The sequence below is a fragment of the Pezoporus occidentalis genome, unplaced genomic scaffold (assembly GCF_034315485.1).
Source record: "Pezoporus occidentalis ecotype Australia unplaced genomic scaffold, CSIRO_AGI_Poc_V1 ctg99, whole genome shotgun sequence".
NCBI lineage: Eukaryota > Metazoa > Chordata > Aves > Psittaciformes > Psittacidae > Pezoporus > Pezoporus occidentalis.
The window spans coordinates 3,722,970-3,746,530 of NW_026916358.1; the positions used below are offsets into that span (position 1 = coordinate 3,722,970).

The 23,561-nt window shown below is 39.5% G+C and overlaps 2 protein-coding genes across 10 annotated transcripts in view; both read right to left on the reverse strand.

Moving 5' to 3' along the window:
- SLC9A4 (solute carrier family 9 member A4) overlaps positions 1-5,400 on the reverse strand; it is a 39,818-nt gene extending 34,418 nt beyond the window's left edge. Inside the window, exons 1-2 of one of the 5 annotated variants that reach the window (XR_009962406.1) lie at positions 3,697-4,577; positions 297-760 (exon numbers count right to left, since the gene is read on the reverse strand). Coding sequence is in view for 4 of the 5 variants with exons in the window: in XM_062606888.1 (XP_062462872.1) it covers positions 297-760; positions 3,697-4,000 (768 nt within the window). In the remaining variant the exon portion in view is untranslated. Of the gene's footprint in view, positions 1-296; positions 761-3,696 lie in introns of all 5 variants that reach the window. The other 4 variants (XM_062606888.1, XM_062606889.1, XM_062606890.1 and 1 more) reach the window with 4 other exon arrangements.
- A 137-nt stretch (positions 5,401-5,537) lies between these two features.
- IL18RAP (interleukin 18 receptor accessory protein) lies at positions 5,538-22,808 on the reverse strand. Of its 5 annotated transcripts, none has more exons than XM_062606896.1 (11): positions 20,446-22,808; positions 16,262-16,393; positions 14,950-15,214; positions 14,671-14,845; positions 13,716-13,890; positions 11,628-11,696; positions 11,257-11,377; positions 9,427-9,581; positions 8,440-8,577; positions 6,920-7,090; positions 5,538-6,276 (listed from the first exon to the last, which is right to left on the reverse strand). In XM_062606896.1, exons 2-11 carry the CDS (start codon positions 16,383-16,385, stop codon positions 5,906-5,908), a joined length of 1,764 nt encoding a protein of 587 aa, XP_062462880.1. In that variant the 5' UTR covers positions 16,386-16,393; positions 20,446-22,808; the 3' UTR covers positions 5,538-5,905. The 5 variants fall into 5 exon arrangements, with proteins under 5 accessions (XP_062462880.1, XP_062462879.1, XP_062462878.1 ...); XM_062606895.1 differs by having other exon boundaries at positions 11,628-11,714; XM_062606894.1 differs by having other exon boundaries at positions 14,950-15,247.
- Positions 22,809-23,561: the final 753 nt, after the last annotated feature.

Sequence of the window (23,561 nt, forward strand, 5' to 3'; positions counted from 1 at the left end):
CTGATCCTACCAGTGAAATCAGCCTTAGCTTATCTATTCACTTAAGTGAATGCACAAGCCAGATGTGGTCTATGCTTCCCTCTCCTATCGGATCTAACACAATATAATTTTTAAAGAGTTAATATACGATGTAATCTTTACATACATTAAAATTACTTGTGTGTGATGGAATAGAGTATCCACAACATAAATAATGTATCTAGGATCTCCTTAGAACTGCTCTTGTCCTTTGCCAAATAACCCTACAAGCCACAAGAGCCTAAAGAAGGGAAGACAAGGAGCAGAAAGAAACTCACCACAGTGATGCCATCATTTAGCAATGACTCTCCAAAGATCATCATGTAGAGCTGCTCATTAACGGAGGCTTCTTCGAAAACTACCAGAGCTGCCGCGGGATCCACAGCTGAAATCATGCTGCCAAAGAGCAGGTTCTGCAGCAGGTCCAGGTCAGTCAGGCCGAAGGCTTCTATTTGGCAGATCCCATAGAGGGAGAAGCCAATTCCAAATGAGTTTAGCAGAGATCCCAGCAAAGACCACCACAGGATGGACCCAAAGTTTTCAAAAAATGGGCGAGTTGGCATGAAATAACCCTCCTCTAAGATAATGGGTGGAAGGAGATACAAAAAGTAAATACTTGAGTCCATCACCGGTGGAGATTTGTAATCTGAAGCAAAAATGATTGCTCCTACTAGTGCTCCAATGACAATCAGGATGCAGCTTTCAGGCATGAGTCTGGGTAATCGGTGATAGAGGTGGAAACCTTGAATAAAACATTAGGGTATTATTCCAATTTAAATTAACTTGATGTCAGACAGATGTTTTGCCTGCCTTCAAATACTTTGTCGTCAGACAGCCAGGTATTGTTCTTTAGATTATGAATGTAAAAACAGGCAGTACCATTCCCTTCAAAATGAAACATTCCCAGACTTGTACTTCTAAAGCAGAGGAAGAGTTTGGCAAAAAATTTCTTGTCTACCTGATCCCCAGCTCTCAATCTCTGAACAAGTGTGACTGAGTCTAAGCTCTACTTCTAAGAATGCAGAAATTTCTTTGAAATTGTGCTCCACAAATTGGAAAGAAAGCATTCTTCAAGAGTCCTTGTTGCCAAACTGCTACTGCCAAACCTCTGAGGCACAGTATTGTCCCTCCATCTCAAAGACACCCTCTCCCTGGCTGCAGGTTCCAAGGCAGCTTCCCCCCCCCCCCAGTGCTGTGGAGGCTCACTGGCTGCGGAGCTCCTGCTGGATTTGGGCTGACCAGGAATCTGGAGAAGTCCAAGGGAGCAGCCCAGATGCCATCATCTGCTGAGCTCCCTCCACTTCCAGCACTCCCCTGAAGTGTGAAATGGACTCAAGGTTATCCACAGAGGGGCTAAGTACTCATGAACAATAGCATATCCAAAGCAGCAGTAATCAAGCCACAGTAACATAAGGCATTGTACAAGATTACTAACCTTGTATTTCTAGGAAAACTGCTGTTCCTACATAGTGTAAAGAACCCTATGAGTTAGTTTACTGAAAGAAAACCGATGATTTCAGCTGAGCTGAAAGAGCTACCAACAGCCATTAAGTATCTGAGAAAATAATGCATCCTAAGGGTTTGATTTTTTTTTTCCCTTACTAGAAAAAAGGTTGGGTCTACACTATAGCAAATTAATCAGGCCAAAGAATTTTCAAAGCAGAAAGGTTCAGGCTGCATCCATACAGCCAAATTCTCTTCCCTACTCCAGCAAATAGTGGTCACATCCAAACTGCTTGTGGGAACATATGTTGGCCCACAAGTCTGCCTAAGCACTGCCTGGGAGAAGGTTTGTCAACGAGTCATAGCTGAGAAGGAACACGCCAGCACTGATGTGGTATGGACAGTCACACACAGCTTCCCAACAGGGTGCTTGGTAGTTTACAAGCATAGATGTAGCCAAGTTGTTTTACAGAAAAAGGGTCATACTTACCAATATAAATGTTGTGGGTATGAATCTCCTGCCCACCTTGATGTACTACCAGTGCAACTGCATTTGCATAATTCTTCCCATCTGACACAAATACTGATACCAATACCAAGACAATGTCTAGCAATGGCTCATCTAGTTACTTTACCAGGAACTGTGTCATTATACTGTAAATGAGAGGTTCTTTTATTAGAAATTTAAGGAATTATTCAGAATTTACAAGAATGAGAATGAGGCACACTAATAAGCCTTTAAATCCAGTGGCTGTGTCTCCATGCCTGAGGCTAGGTCAAATTTCATTCCATAACTCCAGAAGTTAATACCATGACTGCACTTCTGTAATCCTCAAATTATCTATGTTAAACACTGAAGAAAAAGAAAAATATTTGTATCACATTTTAAATAATTTATTTCGGAGATTATTTGAAATACTGGAAAGTATGTTAAGATCATAGCTCCTCTCATCTACTTTTCTAATTAAAAAAAAATCTCGTTCAATTCTTCTGTCAGTTTTACAGGATAAGGGGATTGTTTTGTCTTTCAAGGTCTCAGAAATGTTTCCCACCCTGGAATCCTGAAATCTGGAAAGAAGATAATGCCTGAATAGAACACAGAAAAGTTTAATGGTTTGGAAATCTTCTTCCCTATGTAACCAGATTATTCAGACTAACTCTTCCTACCAAATAGATTTTGAGTCAGCAGCTCCACATTTTTCAATGAAAATAATATTACTTGAAAACCCCTGGCTAAGGAACAAGTTTGCTTTGGAGGATGCTTGGAAGGCATCACACAGTTCTTCTATAACATCTGTTTCTTGCTCAAACCAAGAAAATTATAATATGGCAAGTCCTGTGCTTTTATGGATGATGAAGAAATTGATCAATATGCTCACTGCTATTGTCACATTCTGCTGACACCATAACAGCAGACTTGACTTGTGAAAATCTTTATTATTATTTTATCAGTGAAGAATTTATTTATAGGAACTGGATTGAGATCATCAGCTATTATAAAGCTGGCAAATCATGGCCAGTGGTAACAATTTTTGTCAACTGTGGGACTATGACAAGAAAAATGTTTATTTTCAGGCCACCTCCAGAAAATCATGGGTCCCACCTCCCAGCCTGTTCCATAGTAACTTCTGAAAAATCCCATGGAGAGATCAAAAGGACAGGGAGATCGCATGTGTGCAGCTCTTCACTTTAGTACTATCTTCTTCATTTATTTGATGTTGCTGCATTAATTCTGAATGGTCAAAATACTTTGAACCCAGTCATGCAAACATGTATGACACATGGTGAGCCATTTTTTGCTATGTTCATTGCAGTTCCTACCTCCCCATGAGTTGTCTTGCTTCATTCAGATACCTACAGGGAGTTCTAATAGAAGCTGGATGCATTGGTATGTACTGAAAAGGCACTTACCCTACATCTCTAATGACCTACACTCAGACTCTCAGTCTCTCTCCTCTGGTATTACTTTCTGAGCAACTATAAATAGCAAACACATAAAACAAAGACTCAAAGGGAAATATTTCCTATTATTTTCACAATGGAAGAATTCTCCCCACTTTTCTCACCCAAATTCAAATCACTTGAAGGCTCAGCTGGTGTTACTGATTTCTACAGCTGTGGCATGTTGTAGATTCTGATAACCAGCTACAAAGTGCATGGAAGATACTTGGTTACCTGGTATGTTTTTAACTTCTTGCTGAGGTAGGAGGACCCAAGATCCCATTTTCTACTTACCTATTTTTGCAAGAGAGGCAAGGAGGATCCAAAGAGTAACTTCATAGGGAATTTGCACATAGCCATAGTCCACTGTGAAAACATGTAGCCTCGTATCTTGTGAAGAGCCAACAGCCTGATCAGGTTCATAGTGAGGCAAGAAACTGTTGCTCAGGCTGGGCTCATCCACATAAGCCGCAGCAGAACAGCATACCAGACTCAACAGCAAGAGCAACCAGTTCAAAAGCATTGCACGTACAAGTGTGGCAGAGCCCATGTCTGCCTCTGACTGTTTTATTACAGATACAGGGTAGAGTGGGTGCATGAAGGTATGCAACACTCACTCCTGTTGCTTCGCGCTGCTCGTATCCATGGCCGCTTCTTCCTCAGGGCTGCTTCATTTGCCTTTTAGATGTCGTTTTAAAAGCCCTAATGTGCCTGTCCTGTTCCTTGTATTACAGACGGACCTAGAGTTTGTATAAAGATACCGGTTCTGCAGGTTCCTTCAACCTAGATAAACCTCAGCAACAGCATCACCCTGTTAAGGAATAAAAGCCCTTTCTAACTATATTATTTATCCAGCCACTCTGATTTCTTTTTCCCACTGTCAAAAAAAAAATTCAGGTAGCAAGTACAGCTCAAGTGAATAGTATCAGGTGGGTGAAATGGTGGCACCCTGTGCACGCAGGAGAGCCTGCTCCATACCTTCCTCTTCTGCCCTCACTCCCTGTCTGTCTCCCCAGTGCAACTGGAACCTCAGATACCACCACACTTGGCATTGCTCACTGGTCCTTTCTCAGCTGGGAACAGAGCTGCTTGGCGTGTAAATAAATGTGCTCTGCAGGGCTTAAAGTAGGGACATCTGGTGGAGGACCACGCAAATTGCCTTCTTGTTTAGAAACGTGTTCTCTCCCTTAAATTCATGAACGTAATTTAGCACATAATAACAAAAGAAAGAAGAAGGTCTGAATTACACCACATGCCTAAAACTCTATCTTGAGTTGTCTTGTATTTGGCATTTGTTTTACTCATGCCAGCAAGGCATTTATTGGACAACTACGTTATCCTCCCTGAATGCAACATTCACCCATACAGGATATTTCTTTAAAAGGTCAGCCTCTTCTCTCCTCCACAAAAACTACCCCTTTTAGTGTTAGGTTAACAAAGTCTACGAACATAGTAGTGTTGATTAAAAGCTGCTTGCAGAAGAGGTAGGGTGGTTTTTCAGTATACTGGTTCTGTTAACAGCAGTTCTTGAAGTCCCTTTCCAACAAGAAATCTGGCAGATGAACTATTCAATTAGCATTATAAAACAGTGATTTTTCAACTTGAAGGCCAAATGAAGTCAGCAGAACACCGAATCAGTGGCTCTCCTGCTCAGATTTTCTTAACACTAACCACTGCATTTGACAGCTACAGACAGCAAGATGTCTTGAAAGTAAGTGATATGAACCCTGGAGAGTTAGCAGCCAGAGGACTACAAAAGAAAGACTTCAAAGTCCCTGGAAGTCTACCAGCTGTGACAACCAGGACTTTGATTTACAACTGCAAGATACCAATAATACCAAGAGATTCAATGGGACTTGTGAGTGACCAGCACCAGACAGGATCAGCAATATGCAGATGTCTGAGAGTAGGAAAGGTTTCACAGCTGGTAGGAATGCTTTTCTCTCATTGCAGGAATGATGGAGATGCCTGGGATCAGACTTGATACAGTGCTCCTTCTTTTCTCAGCTCATTTGGCGTACCCAGTAGTAACAGTCTCCCATAGCACTTTCTTGGTGCTCCCACAGGAGGAGGTGACTCATTTAAAGACTTTGGATTTGTCCCACTGGACTGCACAGGAAAATTAAAATTCAAGCTTTCTCTGGAGTTCCCTTTTTTAATATTTTTCTAGAAAATGAGTATAAAAATATTCCAGAAGAAATACAGTACAAATAACAAAGCATTCACATGTATGTCTCAACATCACAGCAAAATATAATAAATACAATAAAAATAATACAGAAATAATTTATGAAAGACAGTTCACATTTACAGTTGTGTGCAGTGCCACTTAGTTTTACTGTGGAGCTGCAGCACTGTCACACTGCAGTCCTTCTCATTGTTTTGGAGTGAGCTATTGCTGACAGTAGTTATAATCCACAGTGGTCAGCTAGTGCAGAAAAGGCCCTTTACAGTCATGTCACCATTTCTGAGCCTGCTGTCATCACCCCCTGTGAAATTTCTGCTATCGATATACCAGGCTGAATAACCTTAGGAAAAAGTCCTTTAAGCTCCAATTTCCCAACATCTTGGTAGTTTTCACTGGCATGTGGTAATGCATATATTTCCAGAACTTATTTGGAGCAGCAGAAACAGAAGACTCCCAGGTAATGACTGGTAATATCCGAAGAGCTTTCTTCACTACTGGATGCAAAGTCTCTGGCTCTTGGAAAGCCTGGAACTTTATTAATACCAGTTTGATCTTTTTGTCTTCCAAGGCACAGTTCACTGCTGCCTGCAGTTCAAAGATGCTTGGCCCACTGACGTAGGCTGGGCTCAAAATGATTATTACTCGTCTACTTTGTTTAATAGCTGTAACAACTTCATCTGTGTATGCTGGAGAAGAAATGGCAACAATCATTACTGCATTCTATAGTGGACTTTATACCTTATCAATTCCTTTATAGACAGCTAAAACCCAGAAATAAGGAAACCAAAAATACGGATGCTAAGCAATCACATAACCCCTATACATGTCTTTGCTATCAGAGGGTGCTGCTGTTGTTCTTACACAGCCTGGAGAATTAAATTTGCTGCTCAGGAGGTAGAGGACAGAGCTGACATGTAAACCCACTTTGTTGCTACTTAAAAGTCTCAAAGGGCACTTGGACTTGTCTTTGTCACCCTAGGGACAGGTACTGAGGGCTTTCTAATTACTGCAGCTAGCATTGACTAAAGTAGCTCAGGAAGTAATTACTGAAATATCTGTGGTCTTCTTTTCAGTGAATGGAGTCTGCTTGCAAACAAATTCTTAGATAAGAAGCTTTATCTCAGCCTAGTAGCTCCCAGAGATCACACTCAAACATATGCATGCCTTAGGCGCAGAGGCCAGACATAAAGATCAGAACAGCATGAGATTTGAGCAGAAATTCCTGTACCAAAATATACCATTTGCTGATCTGGTGCATAATGTTTTGTGGAAAGTGAAAAACATTTTTATAAAGAACTGAATATTTTTTATCATCCACAGGGACCTTACCTCCTCCTGGAAGAATATCTCTTTCAAGAATGCATAACTTGTATCCATATTTATTTTCCAGCATATCTGGAAGAAGCTCCAGGGCAAACTTTTCTTCACTAATTAGAGTTGAGTCACTTTCAGAAGAGTCCAGTTTTGCATAGGACACAAATGCATCAAATTCTTTGCCATCTAAAATAAATAAATAACACTATACATTAGCAAATCTGTCTGAAGCATTCGGCTTCTTTCTTAATGTTTGGTTTCCATATATACGTATTTAAGTAGAACATAATCCAACAGGTGAGAACACATTTTATGGCCAATCCCCTTAGGCAGAAAGCTAACTGGGTAGGCACAATTGGCCTGTACACTCCATGCACCCACACCGTGAATGGTACTGTGTGCGTGTGGTACATGAGAGTCAGGGAGAAGGACAGAAGCCACCACAATGGAACACAACTGTGTCTTCAACTTCAATGCACAAATCTTGGCAGGTCTTTCCTTGTCCTACTGACATATGGGGTGATCTCCAAGGGGACTTTCCAGAGGTTCTTAAATCAATTTGTTACCAAATAGAGGGGAAATTTTCAGTGATTTCCCAAATCACTTTTGCCAGCTGCCTTAGGGCTCACAGAAATACTTTCCAAAAGGGCAGTTAATTGTCTCTCATTACGTATGTATTTATAGATAACTAGATCCAGTTATTTCACACTCACGTATAATGCACATACACACATGCAAACACAAAAGCAGACCGAGACACCTCTGTCTCAATCTGCATCAAGATTCAAGAATTTTTAGAAAAATTTCCTTAGTTACATACTGCCAGATTTCTTTCAACTCATGTAAGAAAATTATATGTTAAGTTCTTTAAAGTAGTCACAGTCATTTCTGATGCATTTTCATACTGCCTACTATGTTGGAGACCCATTTTAGCCGAGATGATGGAGTGATGCTACTATGAAGATTTGAAATATCAGAAGCTGATCACTAATGTAAATGTCAGGATGGTAAACATAATTTTTAGAAAGGAAATATAAATATTTCCCAAATGTACACTTCTCAGTCGGCGCCCTGTATCATCTTATTTTTCTTCTTTGTTTATTGTTCTGAGAAATTATTGTCTTCAAGTGAAAAACACAATAGGCTCTGGAGTTCTTCACTTAGTTCTGCAAGGATATTTGATTCTTATCCACAGGTCCTGTTGAACACTTTTGGAGAATGAGGTTCAAATGTTGGAGATGATCTACTATCCCCTGAAAAGGGACTGCCAAAATTCAACTACCTATGCTAACCTGGTTAAATAAGAGATCTTGTAACATTTCAGTTGGTGTTAGATACTTCCTTCCCACTGCCTGGCTTTTTTTCCATCTAAACCCACTGGATGTCTTGCTAGTTTTAGCAGCATTTGTATTGACTCAAAGAGAGCAGCATCAGTAAGAGAAATTAATTAAACAGTTAATTCCCACCAGATTAACCCACATGGAAAAAGGCAGTAGAAAATATGAATAAAATTAATATTGTGCAACATTTCTTACCTCCCATAGTTTCATTGTGGACCAGATAACTTCGGTACATAAGCACTATTTCAATCCAGTGTTGGTAAATAAAGGCAGTGCACAAAAGTAATGCAAATAGAATAGAAATGGCACTGCATAGGACGTATAAGAGAAACACTGTAGAAAGAAAAGGGTCTATCATAATTCAGGCTTTCCAAAATAATATTAACACTCTAGATGAAAAATTCAGTCCAAAAATGGAGGCAAACCGCCTCACAATCTTCTTTCTTATGCCACTGGCAGGCCTTAGAGAAGTCAGGAAGATATTTAGCTGCAAACTTTAACAGAGTTTCAGTCTACCATCAGGGACCTTTTTTGAATAGACTCTCTTTGATGGTATTAAAAGCTAATCTGTGATGGAAAGCACATAGAAAATGGTCTGTGGCACACTCAGCAAGGCTGAAAGTAGTCATCACTTGAGTTGGAATTGTCACATCAGAGCACACACAGTGCCCTGCTGGAGACTTCCTGTGCCACTCCAAAGATGAATCTCCATTGTGAATTATGGTTCAATTGTTTAATTTCAACACTGATTCTAGTTTCGGTCTTTGCTTGAAAGGCTTCCACATTCATACCAGCTATGGTAACTTCTCAGAAACATGCATGCTAAGGACTGGGAAAATAAACAGAAATGTCCTATGAAAATCAAGGAATACTATTGCTTTCAGTAGCTGCTCTGATTTGGTTTAGTAGACTGACTATTAATGTTGAGAAATGCTACTCTCCTCTTCTTCCAGTCACTCTCCAGCTTGCAATTGGCCCACTTGCCTGCAGTAAGTCCCCATATAGCCTCATCCTTCTAAGTAGTCAGAATAAAGTGCCTTTCTAGACATCTGGCGAATCAAACTTTCCCATCCAGCTTCAAGAAATTTCTGCAGCTGGCTAAAGTGTCAATGCAGAATGAATTTGTAGCAGCAAATCACAATGTGTCTTCAAGGGCAAATAGTCATCCATCGATAGTTTTACCTCTCTGCTTTCTTTTCAGCTGGATCATAGCTGTGGCATTCCCCACTGAATTCTCAGCAAAGCACGTGAAGTTGCTTCCAAGGTCACTTTCAGTAACTTCTTTCAGTTTTGCAACATGAAGAAGTGTGTGCCCCTTTAAACCTTCTGGATAAACACTAAAGAGAGAAAAATATTTATTTGTATGATACCTTTGCTGCTCATGTACACCATCTTCAAATGTCCTAAACTCAAAGAGGAGTTTGCAACTTCTTAACACTCATCTTGAACTTTTAACAATGATGTGATATTCTGGTTTGGAACTTCCATTTGTTTTTTACATTGTAAGAAAATACTACTAACATCAATAGCATGCAGACTGAAGGGTTTATTCTTAATTCATCAACTCAACAAAATTCTTAAGCACTTGCCTAGTTTTAAATATATAGCCCCTTTTGACTTCTGTATGAGTATTTGTGGTCTTCTAAGATGTAAAACAAATTCTCAGGGTAGAAATGGAGGGAAATGAAACTTCAAAAGGAGCCACAAGAGAGAACTAGATAGGCAAAAAGACTGAGCAGCACAGCCTCTTGCACAGTGGTAAAAAGCTCAAGGACAAGAGAGGCAAACAGAATAAGGTATAAGGGACAAAAGTATGGGAAATGAAGAGGTAACAAAGGAATCCCTTTGGAGCTGAGTGAGGGTTGTATGGAACAGATGTGTGTCTTCAAAAACTCTAGAACCCAGAGTTTCTATGTCTCGGTGTTTCTCTTTGAAAGCCACAAGTACAGGCATCTCTTTGGTGGTCCTGAAGGCATCTCACATCTTGACACTGCAAAATGACAGTCTACCACGGCCCTACTTCTGCTAACTCAAGGTATATAAGCATGAGCATGGGCAAGAATTCAACCTGTACCAAAAGTCTGTTGGGAATGTTCTAGTCATTTGGGTTTTTAAAAAATGATCAGAAATTGTATGCAAAAAGCTAAAAACCTGGTAACAAGAACATTACAAAGCTAAACGTTCAAAAACTAGAAAAATCAAATTTCTAATCTACCACATGAGCATGAACATGTGCATGTGTGTGTGTAATATCATAATTTCTTTTTTCCCATATGACTCCTATTAATAATTGAATTTTAGCAATGGCAGCAGGGCTTTAGCTTCTCATGGTGTACAGAAAATTTTCCTCATAAAGATGACTCAGGACTGTGTAGTGAGAGACACACTTGCCTGTGTTGTCTTCACTGTTTCTTGCCCGAGTTGGACACTGCAAAAGTGACTATACGGGTTGTCCCCAGGTCACAGAAAATCTTTCCCCTGCATGTGGCTTTTCTACAGGGTCTGGTTAATTCTTGTCAGGGGAGAATCCTGAAATTCGGTGTCCTGAAATTCAGTCCTCAGACTGCCTAACCCCACCATCTGAGGCACCCGAACTCTTCAATGTCCACAGTACTGTTTTACTGATATGGTTGATTCCCCTTTCAGGGGCAGCTTCAAAAGACAGAACATGTGAGTTGCTGGCAAGGTACAACAGAGGGAACACTTGAAAAGAGCTGATACAGGCAAAGGCAACCAAGCACCACTCACACTGAAGCTGTCCAAGGGCTAAAGCTTTAGGAAGAAGAGTTAAAATTGTGCAAAAAGTTTGAGTTCTTCACTTTATGATCATCATTATGTGCTTTTGTAAGTGAAGTGCCTGTGCCTGTCACATGCTCATGGACATACACATTAATAAATTGAAGAACAGAGCCTTCTGAGTTTCTTTCAGTAAAATGTATTAGGTAAAGTTGTAGAAGGATTTTTATAGCTGCTGACTTTAGTACTAATCAGACTACTGGGATATTTTCCTACCGCGTTTCCTGATTCAATTTCTCGTTTATATTTTCTTTGTTGTTTCTTTTCCATGTTACCCTCATCAGAGAAGCTCTTTCAAACCCAAACTGTACGCGGCATTCCAATTCAAGTGGCTTTCCTGGAACAAATTAAAGCAGGAAAATCATGCATGTAGGTTACCAGAATATCTTTCTCATAAAAAGCCTGGGATCTATATAACACATGATGCTTCCTTTAATATCCACAAAGATACATACCAAGCAAAAAACCACATTTTGTATAAAATTCTCATACTCCTAGAAGGCAAAGCTGTTTTGCTTTATCAAGATCTTTATTAATATCTCATTTAAACATTTTCTTTCACTTTCAGATAAGGAATCAAAACTCACCAAGCTCTGCTTCGAGGATCATCACACCATTGGGATACAAGAAGTTGGGTGGTTGGATAGTGTTTTTTGCTGCAATTAACAGGAGTACTGTTAATAACTACAATACTATCATCAGTGCAGAAGAGCAGAGAAAACATCTTACAGAATTTTCGTTTTTAAATGTTAGGTGGAATTTAGACACCAAAATCCAAAAGGGCTGTTGAAACCACACAGATAAGGGAGTTTTGACACAAACCTCATATAGCTACTTAAAGACCTGCTATCTCAGTTACTCTGAGACTTTGTAGCTTGTGCTTAAGGCTATTTAGAACTTAGAAATTAGGGGCTCCCCTTGCAAAATCCCCTGAAGGTGTTCCATGCCAATCCCCATTCCATTAAGCACACACAGAGCACAGATACTTGCATTAAAACAACCTTTTCTTTTTCTTTTTTTTTTTTTTCTTTTCATAACAAGGGCTGTCAAAGGGCACAGATAATGGCGCCCACAGTTCATACAAGCTACTAAGTAAGTACCCAGCCTCCGGAAAAACAACCTGAAGGTGCTAAAACCCACAGCTCTGATATTCTAGGAAAGTCCCATCCTGCAGGAAATGGTGCCACATAACACTTCGGGTTTTCTTTTAAACCAAGCCACAGAAGAGAAATGTATGCAAGATTCAGGTCAATTATGTATGTACATGACTCCTTTCAAATGTTTTTCTGGGTGTGCTGTGAAGTGAGGGAAAAGAACTGAGAAGCACAGTGCTTAGCTCAGGCTTAGTGTGATCAGAATAAAAGCAGAGCTATTTCATGACTGATTGGAAAATATTTCAGGAATATAGCCAGAGAAAGGAGTGAAAGAGCATTGTAACTCAGAACACAGATGTCTCAAAAGCTGGTGAGGTGTGGTTTCCAGACCCTGTTCTGGTGGGGAGTATATATTTTTTCCATGACTTCTTGGTACCAAATGCCTCAAACATCTGCAAAAAAGGGAACAGCTATTTCAGAGGAGTGCTGTACTCCCCTAGACCATGGAATTTCAGAGGAGTGATGTTCTCACTAGACTATAGAACCAGGTTGCCTCCATTGACACCTTTCTTTTGCTCCCTAAATCTTGTTCTCCCTTCCACAGTGGCACACTTTCTACAGGGATGCTGAGAATGGGTCCCATGCTGCACTATAGAAAGTAGCTGTACTTTCCTCTAGGAAATAAAAGTCTCAACCAGCACTTAACCACAGGCATCTGGAGTAAAGCATAACCACATCTCTCTTCTAGCAATATAAACAGTCTCCCTCTTTTGTGATCCTGAATTTCGAGCACGCTCCCTTGTTGACATTATCCAACAGCTCTCACCCAAAGGGCAGGAGAGGACAGTAAATATTATGGAAGAGGTTAGCATGATTTGAAGGAGAATATAAAGCCATGCCATATCAAAGTGCCATAGAGCTCTGGATTAGCACTCATTGGCACCGGTTGGAGTTTCATGAATTCTACTCTGAGATCTAAATCCTTTTATAGACTTGGTCTCCACTGTTGGGAGCCACAAGAAATCCAAGGTGGAATTAGATCTTGAAAATCATGGCATTTTATGCTATATGTTGTTACTGAACAGCTTACAAGGATGCCTGAGAGGAACTCTTCATCAGGGACTGTAGTAATAGGACACAGGGTAATGGGTTCAAACTTAAACAGAGGAGATTTAGATTGAATATAAGGAGGAAATTCTTTACTGTGAGAGTGGTGAGGCACTGGAACAGGCTACTCAGGGAAGCTGTGAATGCTCCATCCCTGGCAGTGTTCAAGGCCAGGTTGGATGGGGCTTTGAGAAACCTCATCTAGTGGGAGGTTTCCCTGCTCATGTCAGGGGGTTGGAACTAGATGATCATAAGGTCTTTTCCAACCCAAACCATTCTATGATTCTATAATTGAAAGTTCTAGTCAAGATGTCCTCAGAATACCTGGAAGAGGATTTTAATGATCATGTAGCAAATTCAGTTTATGGATTTTTCAGAACAAGAGTCTGAACAAAAGACATTAATAGGGTAGGAAAGAATAGAGAAAACAGACTTTACTTCATGTATTCTATTCTGAGTTATTATATTACTCACTGATGACTTCTACTGTAACTGTTGTTCTCATTGTCCACTTGGTAGTGTTGTCATATAGAACATAATCACACACATATATTCCAGCATCTTTGTCATAGGTTGGATTCAAATAGATTTCATTATGCTTAAGCTTTAGGCTTTTCCTGTTTTTCCTATGCTTTATTTGATGACCATCCTAAAAAAAAAAAATAAAAAAAAAATCAAGGAATTAGAAGTCTTTTGTTGTTGTTTTTGCTGTTATTAAATTATATTTTAGGATATTTGGATAGTGTTACCATGGCAGCAAATCTAAGCCAAACTCATTACATTGAATCACAAAAACAGATTTATTAGGAATCTGAGGACATTTGTCAGTGATATTAAAAAAAAAATTTGGTCTATAATATGTGATTATCATTTAAAAAATATTTTAAATTTGTGATTCTTGAGAGAAATGTGAAATCATGAACCTAATCTAAATTAAACTATTACTAAAGAGCAACAAAAAATATCACCTTTTGATTGATTTTTTTCTTTATAAATAAATTCTTTTTGAAAATATTTTTATGTTCTTTCATGAGAAATAAATCATGGATTTGGATTATCTGAGATTGACAACACTGTTCTATTCAAAAGATCAAAACTCACTAATTTTTGAAAAGCACCCATATTTCTCAACTCAGTGTATTCATATTCTCTAAGACCACTAAGAATTTTCCATTAATCAAATTCCTGAAAAAAATCCACTGGAGAGAAAGCATTTCCAGGCTTCTCTTTTGTGGAATGATATTTTGGGTGTGGCAGATTTCATCAAAACTCTTACATGTCAACTTGATATATAGTAATTCAAGATTCTACTTTTGTGTTGAACTTTTCAGGCTGCATTGTCTGCCAAACAAGAATTCAGAAACTTAAGACACATGAGCATTAACTAGACCACTGAGCTTTTTTGAATTGTCAAGGCAATGACTCTTACCTTGTACCATTTTACATCTGGCTTTTTTATATGGCTGTAGCATTTTGTCCCAGGACAAGTTATTGAATTCCCATTGCCAGCAAGAAGATAGAGCGTGCTTGTGTCATAACCTGAACATTTTGCCACCTTTTTTGTTTGAACCTCCAAAACAATTTTGAGACACGAGATTTTTTCCCTGAGTGATGCAGGAAAAAAAGTTAAACATTTAATGAACAAAATAAAGCAAAAGAAAACAATTATTCTTGTATAGAATTAAAAGCCTTTTGTTCCATTACATACCATATTATACAGATGAACATTCCGGAATCACTGTCCCTTACTGGTTTAAACCAAAGTGCACCCCCTTGGAGAGCAGGATTAGAGCTTTCCTTGACAGCCTTCAGTGGCTCTTTGTCTTTTTGCCAGAACCATTTCACCTTCTGTTGTTTTGGAAGTGAGCTGTTATAAATGTGGGTAGCATCTCTATCTGGTAAAGCACATTGTAAAACAAATTCCTCACCACTAATTGCACGATACCATACTTGAGGTTCAACATGGGAACATCCTGAAAAGCAGGACAATAAAATATCAACACCACCTGAAAGACCACACAGTCATCATGTTTTAAAAATATAATTAGGAATACTACAAAAATACAACTTTCCTTTTTGTTAAATAATTTTATGTGACCAGATGCTGGACTAATAGAGAATTGATTTCCTTAAAAATGAAATTTGCCAGTGATTTCAAAAGTTCATCCAAAGGTTTCCAAAGGTTTATTAAGCCTTTTTTAAAAGCCTAACGTGAAAATAGCTTAAGATTTTTAGCCAACCGAAGATTTTCACATGGGTGCTAACCTGTTAAACCTCAACTCTGTAGGAAAGTAGATGCAGCTTTTCTAGCCCTCCTCGTCTTAATGGAGAAGGGACTAACATAAGCCTGAAGAAGCAGAGCCTGACAACCATACTCCCTATTTTGGGTAAGGTTGACTATCATTATCGTTATGCTGCTTTCAAATCTTTCCCCTCTTATGTTTCAGCTACTGTCACTAAAATTAAACAGATTTTTGGATGCTGAAAGCTGTGGTCACCTGCCCAAATTCCCTGAAGGCTGACTGACTTCGCTGTGTAACCCCTCCAGCCTGTCAAGATGTGGTAACCCTTGAAAATATGGTAGGATTTCACTTCAGCAGAAGTGACAGCATGAAATCTTCAGTTCCTCACCTGCCCACCTGGAGATTCTCTGTTTTGGTTTCTCTCTGTGAACTGAATTGAATCAAGCTCCTTCAAATACATTGTGTGGGCTTGGACCAGCTGCTGGAGCCTTTGATGACTTAGAGAAGCAATTCTTTTGCTCCATTCAGTTCTCAGAAATTCTCCTTTACATTTGCCATTTTTTTTTCATTTGGGAACTGATTTTTGAATCCTATTTACAGTAAATTGTATTACCAACACTTAAAAAGTTTACAGAAAGACTAGAAACAGCTGTTTGCCTTACACGAGTATAAACAGGTGCAGGGAAAAGTCATGAAGGCATGTCAAAATGCAGATCGAGTTTTCTCAGCTGTTAGAAAGAGCCACAAACCCCAAACCTCACCAAAGCAGCCTCTTACCTAAAAAGTTAATCTCTCTAACTTCTGCCCCATTGATAAACAATGCTAGGATCCAGCACAAAGTGAGCATGATTTTCTTTACCGATTTTGGTTGGTATTCTGAGGTATTTTCTGTAAGAATCATCTTGTTTTCTGTAAAAGAGGAAGACAGACTTGTTCTTTTCCAAGTGATACTCCAGTAATATAGATAGGCAATTGCATATCTTCTTATGTAGCTCTATAAAACTTACAGACAGTATTTTCTAGATATTGTGCCTTTTGAAACAGGGTTTGCAGCTCTCTTCCTATTCATACTATTTCACACAAATGCAGGATAGATGATATTCAAGAATATGAACATCCTTTTTAAAAATATCTTGCATAGAATTGCTCACAGAGGGATTTCCAAGTTTACAGCAATGCAGAGCTCCACATCTGGAATGGAAATGCAGGTCTTGCAGGAGACGTTGTTGTTAGAAGAGGAACCTGTCCTCTAAGATGATAGATAAGATATCAAATAACAAAATATGCCTTTAGCTAATGACAACTATCAGCAACAGACTGAGAAAGGCATAACTGGCCCAAAAATCCGTGGAGATTTGTTTTATCCTGAAGGCCAATAGGCTCAGAATGTGTAAACTGGATTCCTTTGGGATTATCAAATCTGAAGATGCTCTGCAGCTACAGCCAGCATTGAGTCCATGGGACTGGAGCAGAACTATGCAGAAGGAAAACCCTAAAAGCATGTACTGTATAGACACCAGGTCTTTGGTTCCAACTCATTAACTCAAGAGACATGCTCCTATTGGGCTTTATTACCAGCTAAAATGGATATACCATAAAATGCCCACTATGGTCTGCAGAGGAACCTAAAAAAACCCCTTCTCCTCCATGACTTACCTATACGTGCAGCATCAGGCCTTGCTTCTGCACCAGAGTCCTGCATTGCACTGCCTGAATGACCCTAGGAGAGACCTACTCAACAAGGTAACATCCACTCCACCATAAGGTATCAGCTCAGTGGCATACTATCTCTGAGCTGAGACTGGGGACATGCAGGGGATGTGGGAGCAGGACCTGAAATCACTCAGCTGCACCCAGACCCCTATATTACAGCACCCTATACAAGATGAAACCCCAAACACTATTGCATTAAGTATTTTGTCTTTCCTACTAGGAGGTTTCATCTGTGTACCACAGCCTTCTCAACCACAGGGCTAGAGGGAAGGCAGGCTGTCAATCATGCATATTCAACAGCTATGGCTTAATTTGCATATTTAGTAAGAACATACCCAGTGCCTGTGATTGACATGTCTGGAGTGCCTGATTCAGGAGTAAAGGCCATGTGCTTTGCTAATGTTCATGTTATGCAACTGAGACCTCAAGGAGCTTTTTCCTTTGCACGTTTGGCCACAGAGTGACTCCGCACCTGCACATCTGCCAGAGAGGCACTGAGTCAGCCCAGAGGACAAAAAGAAAGGTCGGGCAAAGGCTAGTCCCTTGTCTGTTGTCACCTCATGCAAATCAGACACCACTCATACTGGCAGGCAGCAAGAGAGCATCCACTGCACACAGAGTTAGCAAAAGATGTGAAAAGAACTCCCACTCTGCACTTTTTCACGCAGCTGTTCTGTGTAAAGAGGAGCACTTTAGTCATCATTCTCTTCAGCACATCTTTATTCCTTGCAAGTGAACGGAATGATCTATTTTTACACTCGGAGGTCACATTGAGTAGGTTAACTCACTTGTCTTAATGCATCCTGGTGCTTTATAACAGATTGGCTGCCGCCAACAGTCATCACCCCATTCATCTTTCAAAATCATCCTGAAACTCCTGACCAATACATATGTCTGAACAAAGAGACAGTTTCCCAGCGGCACTGGGAGGAAGCCCTCCTAAACTTTAGGATTTATCCACTGTAAAAGGATCAATGGATCCTTACTCTTGAATTTGGTTTTATGACAACTGCAAAGACCTCTCTCAGGCCATTCATTAGGGCTGCATCTCTACCCCTGTTAATACTGTATAAAACAAAGGATGAGTTACATCACCCAACAGCCCACATGGCAAAGACACTGTTGTGGTCTAAACCCAATCATCAATATAAGTACCACTCAGCCGCTGGCTTACACTCGCCTTTCCCAATGGGATGGGAAGCAGAATCAGAAAAAGGTAAAACCTGTGGCTTGAGATAGGAACAGTTTAATAAATGAAATAAATTAAAATGCTATAATTATAAAAATAATAATAATAGGAAAAAGAGAGAAATAAAACCCTATAAAGACTAGTGATGTACAGCACAATTGTTTCCCACCCGCTGACTGATGACCAGCTCACCCCTAAACATCAATCTGTGGCTCCTGATCAACTCCCCAGAGTTTATACACTGAGTACAACATTTTGTGGTATGGAATACCCCTTTGGCTAGTTTGGGTTAGGTGTCCTGTCTTTGTTACCTCCCAGCTTCTATTGCCCCTCTTCACTGGCAGAGCACAGGACATTGAAAGGTCCTTGATCAGGGTAAGTGCTACACAGCAACAACTAAAACATCGTTCTCCCACTAAATCCAAAACACAGGAGCATACCAGCTAGTAGGAAAAAAAATAACTCCATCCCAGACAAAACCAGGACAGACATACTGGTGTTGGCAGCAAGCAGGACCCAAGGGCCTTGTGTGTAATTCAGTGCTGCAAGTGAGCTGATGCAGTCAGTCAGTATTATCAAAAGTGGAAGGTCTCCTCTATTTCTTTGTCCTCTCCACTCCCTTGATCCCAGGCAAATGATCCAGGCCCTTTCCTATAACAGCTGCAATCCTTTCTGGTGATTCATTCAACCTGTTAAGCCATGAGAAGCTACCTGAGAGGTGCCTGATATGGCACAAGATAGGCAGTGAAAGCATTTACTTCCCAGCTGCCCATTTGTCTGGGGACACACAGGCTACCTGTAGCAAAACAAGTCACATTTATTACATTTAATAATGCCAGTGATGTATAATCTCTCTGCTCTTCAGTTTATTGCCATGCTAACAATATTGTCTTCAAGCTCAATAGGTCAACACAAATGTGGAAGAAGAGATGGTTAGCTAATGAATGTTACAGGTTTGGTTAGCAATCTGTATAATTTTCAGTTTTCTTCTGCTAGCCATGGGAAAATGCACCACTGCCAATTTATTTTTGTTAACTGATGACACTTTTCTTAGAGAACCTTGTAATCTTTGAATTTTTATAGCACTTAAGAAGTACAGTAGTGCATGAAATTGATAAGTGCTGTCTTTCAAATGTGTTTGACAAGAAGACAAATTCATAGCAGAAGCAGACAGCAATTACCAAAGGCGGGGTACTTGAGGCGGAATAATCTTTAACTGACCACCCAGTGCACTACACAGGGTCTGAAGATGAATCAGTAACTCGATATAATCAGTGACTCATTTTATCTTGGTTAGTATCTGCAAGAAAAAAAAAAGCACTCTACTCTCGAAACATATTACCAAGAGTCTCTCCACCTTCTCCTTTCATGTACCCACCCATACTACTGTATCCTTAGTGTAGGGAATTAGGATGCCATTTAGTTGGAAACTCATATACAAAGGAAACTAATGTGGCCTTAACACAACTTCCTGTGGTGAAAAAATGTACAAGAGAAGAATAAAAACTGTATTATTTTGCATATCTTTAAACTCTTAGCGGACTCTCACAAAAAAACAATAAATCTCTATGTCATAGCATTTTGTGTGTATTTGCATAAAATATAAGCACAAGAACTCAAGATCAACTTCTTGAGAGCTGCACCACGATTCATGATATCTCTGAAGTCTAGTACAGAGTGGCATGCCACAATCTTATAATCTACTACTCCCATTCGGATGAAAATCACTTCATTCAGCGTCAGAGCTATCAACTCCTGTGTCTGGTATTGGACTTACAACAGTGGAAAACCAAACTTAATCTGAACCTAGGAGTAAGATTAGTAATAATCACACAGAAGAAAGCTTCACCATACCTATAAAGAAAAAAAATTACCCTAGCCCTACTGAAGGTACTTACTAGACCCTACCATTTTGTCTGACCAAGCAACTAAAACTGATTTACTTTAAAATGCACATTCAAAGATAATAAATCAACTCACCTATGAAGCAGATGGGGTAGGGTAAAATCCAAAGATAAAAGTTATAATTAAAAAAAAATATATTATCTGAAAATCTTACCTGCACATCCTACACTATGGGGTAAGAAATGTGGTTAGTTCTAGCTGTTCACTGTGTTGAGTCTGTTTCCTTTACAGGAATTTCCTTTACCTCACTGTCATCATCCCTTCCTTTCTCAGTTTAGTTCTGTTAGGTTCAAAATTTCCTGGTAACTTTCTTGTAAAAAGAACAAGGGAAAATACTTTGCCCTTAGTTAAAAAATCAAAGCCTTTTGGGTTCTAAAAATCTTATATTTCCATTGTGTGAAGAAAAGCATTGGACTTTTTGTTTCATTTAAGAGGAGGAAGGGTAAAAGTGTTTTGGGACTTTTTTTTTTTGCCTAAATGCTGTTATTAGGTGGTTAAAAAAAAAAAAAAAGAAAGTGTAATATTTGAAATCTACAAAAGAACCACAATTCTGTTCAATACTGAGTAATATCCACTATAAGAGCCTAGTTCTCCTTACTCCTAGCCTCTCAGCTACTTTCCACACCCACTGAAAGTTGGCATTATAAGAAGGCTGTGACACACTATTACATTCCATCTGTGTCCTCCCAGTTAAGCCTTGTTGGTTACCCCAGCCATAGCTTTGGCAGAAAGAGAAGTCCTGATCAATGTGGGCTATTTGTGTCTTGCCCCCTTGGCCCCACTAAGCAGCAGAGCATTGAGCATATACAGTCCCACACAGTGCAACCCCCTCTTGCAGGCTTCCTGTATGGATGTAAATCCCCTAAAAAAGACAGGCTGTACAGTGACTCAAACTACACAAAAGCATCTGAGAGCACTTTGTCATCAACTCAGACCCCAGTTCTCCCTATTTCAATAGGGGTTGAAAAATATTGTAGTAATAATACAACAACAAAATACAACAACAAAAATAGGTTGTAAAATATACAGGTTCAGCAGTTTGCACCAGTCATTTCAGGAGCAGTAGGACTTCTTTCTTTTTGTGTGAAGTTCACTCTCCTTACTGCACATTGGGTCAATTTCTCTGTTTCCACAAGAAGCTAAACAATGTTTTTTTGCTCTAGAACAGGAGATTTCAATCTTGCCTCTTCTTATGTACATATTCTTTTATGCAATGGCCAGTACTAATGCTTGATTCTGTTGGGTTCTGAGCATTTGGAGATACAGGATTTGTATTCTCCGCTTCCAAAGTGTACTTAGTTCTCTGCCTTTTCCAGAACAAACCCCATTGATGATTAAACTTGGTGACTGTCTCCTAAAATACTTAGCATTTTGCCCCAATACCAAATACATGTCTGGTTTATGAATTACAAAAGGCTCCAATGTATATTTGTACATTTCACTATAAAGAACTCAGCTTTTTGAAGGTGTCCTTTCTGCCTAGAAGAAACACTGTATTTTCCTCTTCCCTTGAAGGAATTAGAAAGTGCAACACAGATAAAGTCAACCTATGATGCTTTTAAGCCATTGCTCAGGCTATCAGACAGAAAAGATGGTTCTTTCCCAAAGACACATTTTAAGGACACAAAATGTGTCTACTCATTCATTGTAAGTCCCTGCTGTTGTACTGTCAAAGTAATGGGTTTATTGCATTCAAAAAAAAGAAGTAGAGCAGTCCAACTTTAAGAGCAGATTTTAGAAATACAACAGAAGCACCAGTCACATAAAGTTTTGAAAACCATGCTGCCAAAAGACTGAGTGGTATGTCATACTGGTTACTTAGACTGGATGAAAATCTTATCAAATAGTACCAAATATTTGGCTTAGCCTCTGCTCCAATTCACCCTTTCCTCTTTTGTAAAAGTCATGTATAGGCTGAAAAGCAGCCTCACTTCACAGGTTCAAATTTATCCTTTGCTGCTAGAGCAAGTTTATAAAGGAAAGGGTAAAGGATGTTTCCAGAGTACCGTCCCTGCTTCCTTTCTCTCTCCTTCTCTACTCACACACAGATATCATATTTGATATTTGATGCTATAGTTCCAGGAAATTGTGCCTCCCCACCCCTGTGGAAATTCAGTCTTACCTTGTCCATCTCACTTTCGCTCAAGCATTTTGCCACCCAAGGAACAGGGAGGGGGAATGCACCATCTCAGTGTGTGTGTAGTGTAGTCTTATATTGCTGGGAGGTTCCATCTCTTTAGTATTCTGGTACTCTTCGGCCTTGACACATTTACATGTCACCTCCTCCTCTGCCCAGCTATGGTTAACACCAGTGGGTAAGAAATTTTCCATTCCCATTATCTCTACACTGAGTCAGTGGTGTTGGTTCTGCTGTCACAGCAGGTGTCTGAACAATATCTAAACACAAACCTCTGTCCATTTTGTATTAGGTTATACAGTCTACTGATATCTGGGTGTGACACATAGAATTCTAGACCATCCTTCACAAATTAGCTGTGTGTTTCCTTTAGGACACATCCAGCACTCCAATTGTGTTCTCAAGTACACTGAGAAGGTAACAAAGTCCCTCCACTACAGCTGCATGAAGTAAGTATCAGTGTCAAAGAAATGCCTCCTCAGAAGTAGCTTTAGTTGAATGCAAGACAATGAGGAGAATGAGCTGAACCTTGATGGTCTCCTAGCAAACTGACAGAAGATCTTCCAAAATGATTCTCTATTGATTTCTCCCCATTGGCACTAGAAGGAAATATGGTTCCATTTTATCAGATTTATCCATTTTATCAAATTTATGTCAGATTAGTATATTCTGCCAGGCAACTAATAATAAGGGAGGATTAGTATGGTTTTTGAATGATATTACTATGTTTGTTTTAAAAAATAATACTAAATACAAATGTTCCAAAGGGTTAGGAGTGTATGTACATACTGAAGAGCTCATTTTCATGTAAATCCCCTACATCCCTCAGCTAAAGGCAGCTCATGTTATAATGTAGATATCAGTGTTCATGAGCAAAAAACTATTATCTCTAGCTCACCCTCCTCCTCTCCCTCCCAAAATGAGCATTTACAGTATTCTCAGTGAAACAGAAGGATGGAAACAGTCTTTACCATTCCTCCAAATCATCCCCATTTAGCTTTTCCAGACTACGTACAACTCTGTAGCGAATACTGCTAGTAGGACCAAATCTGCCCTAACTCTTTCTAACCTCCTTTTTTTTCTGTTTTCATTTGATTTTTTCTGCTTGACATTGCCCAAAGCCTGCATGCAAA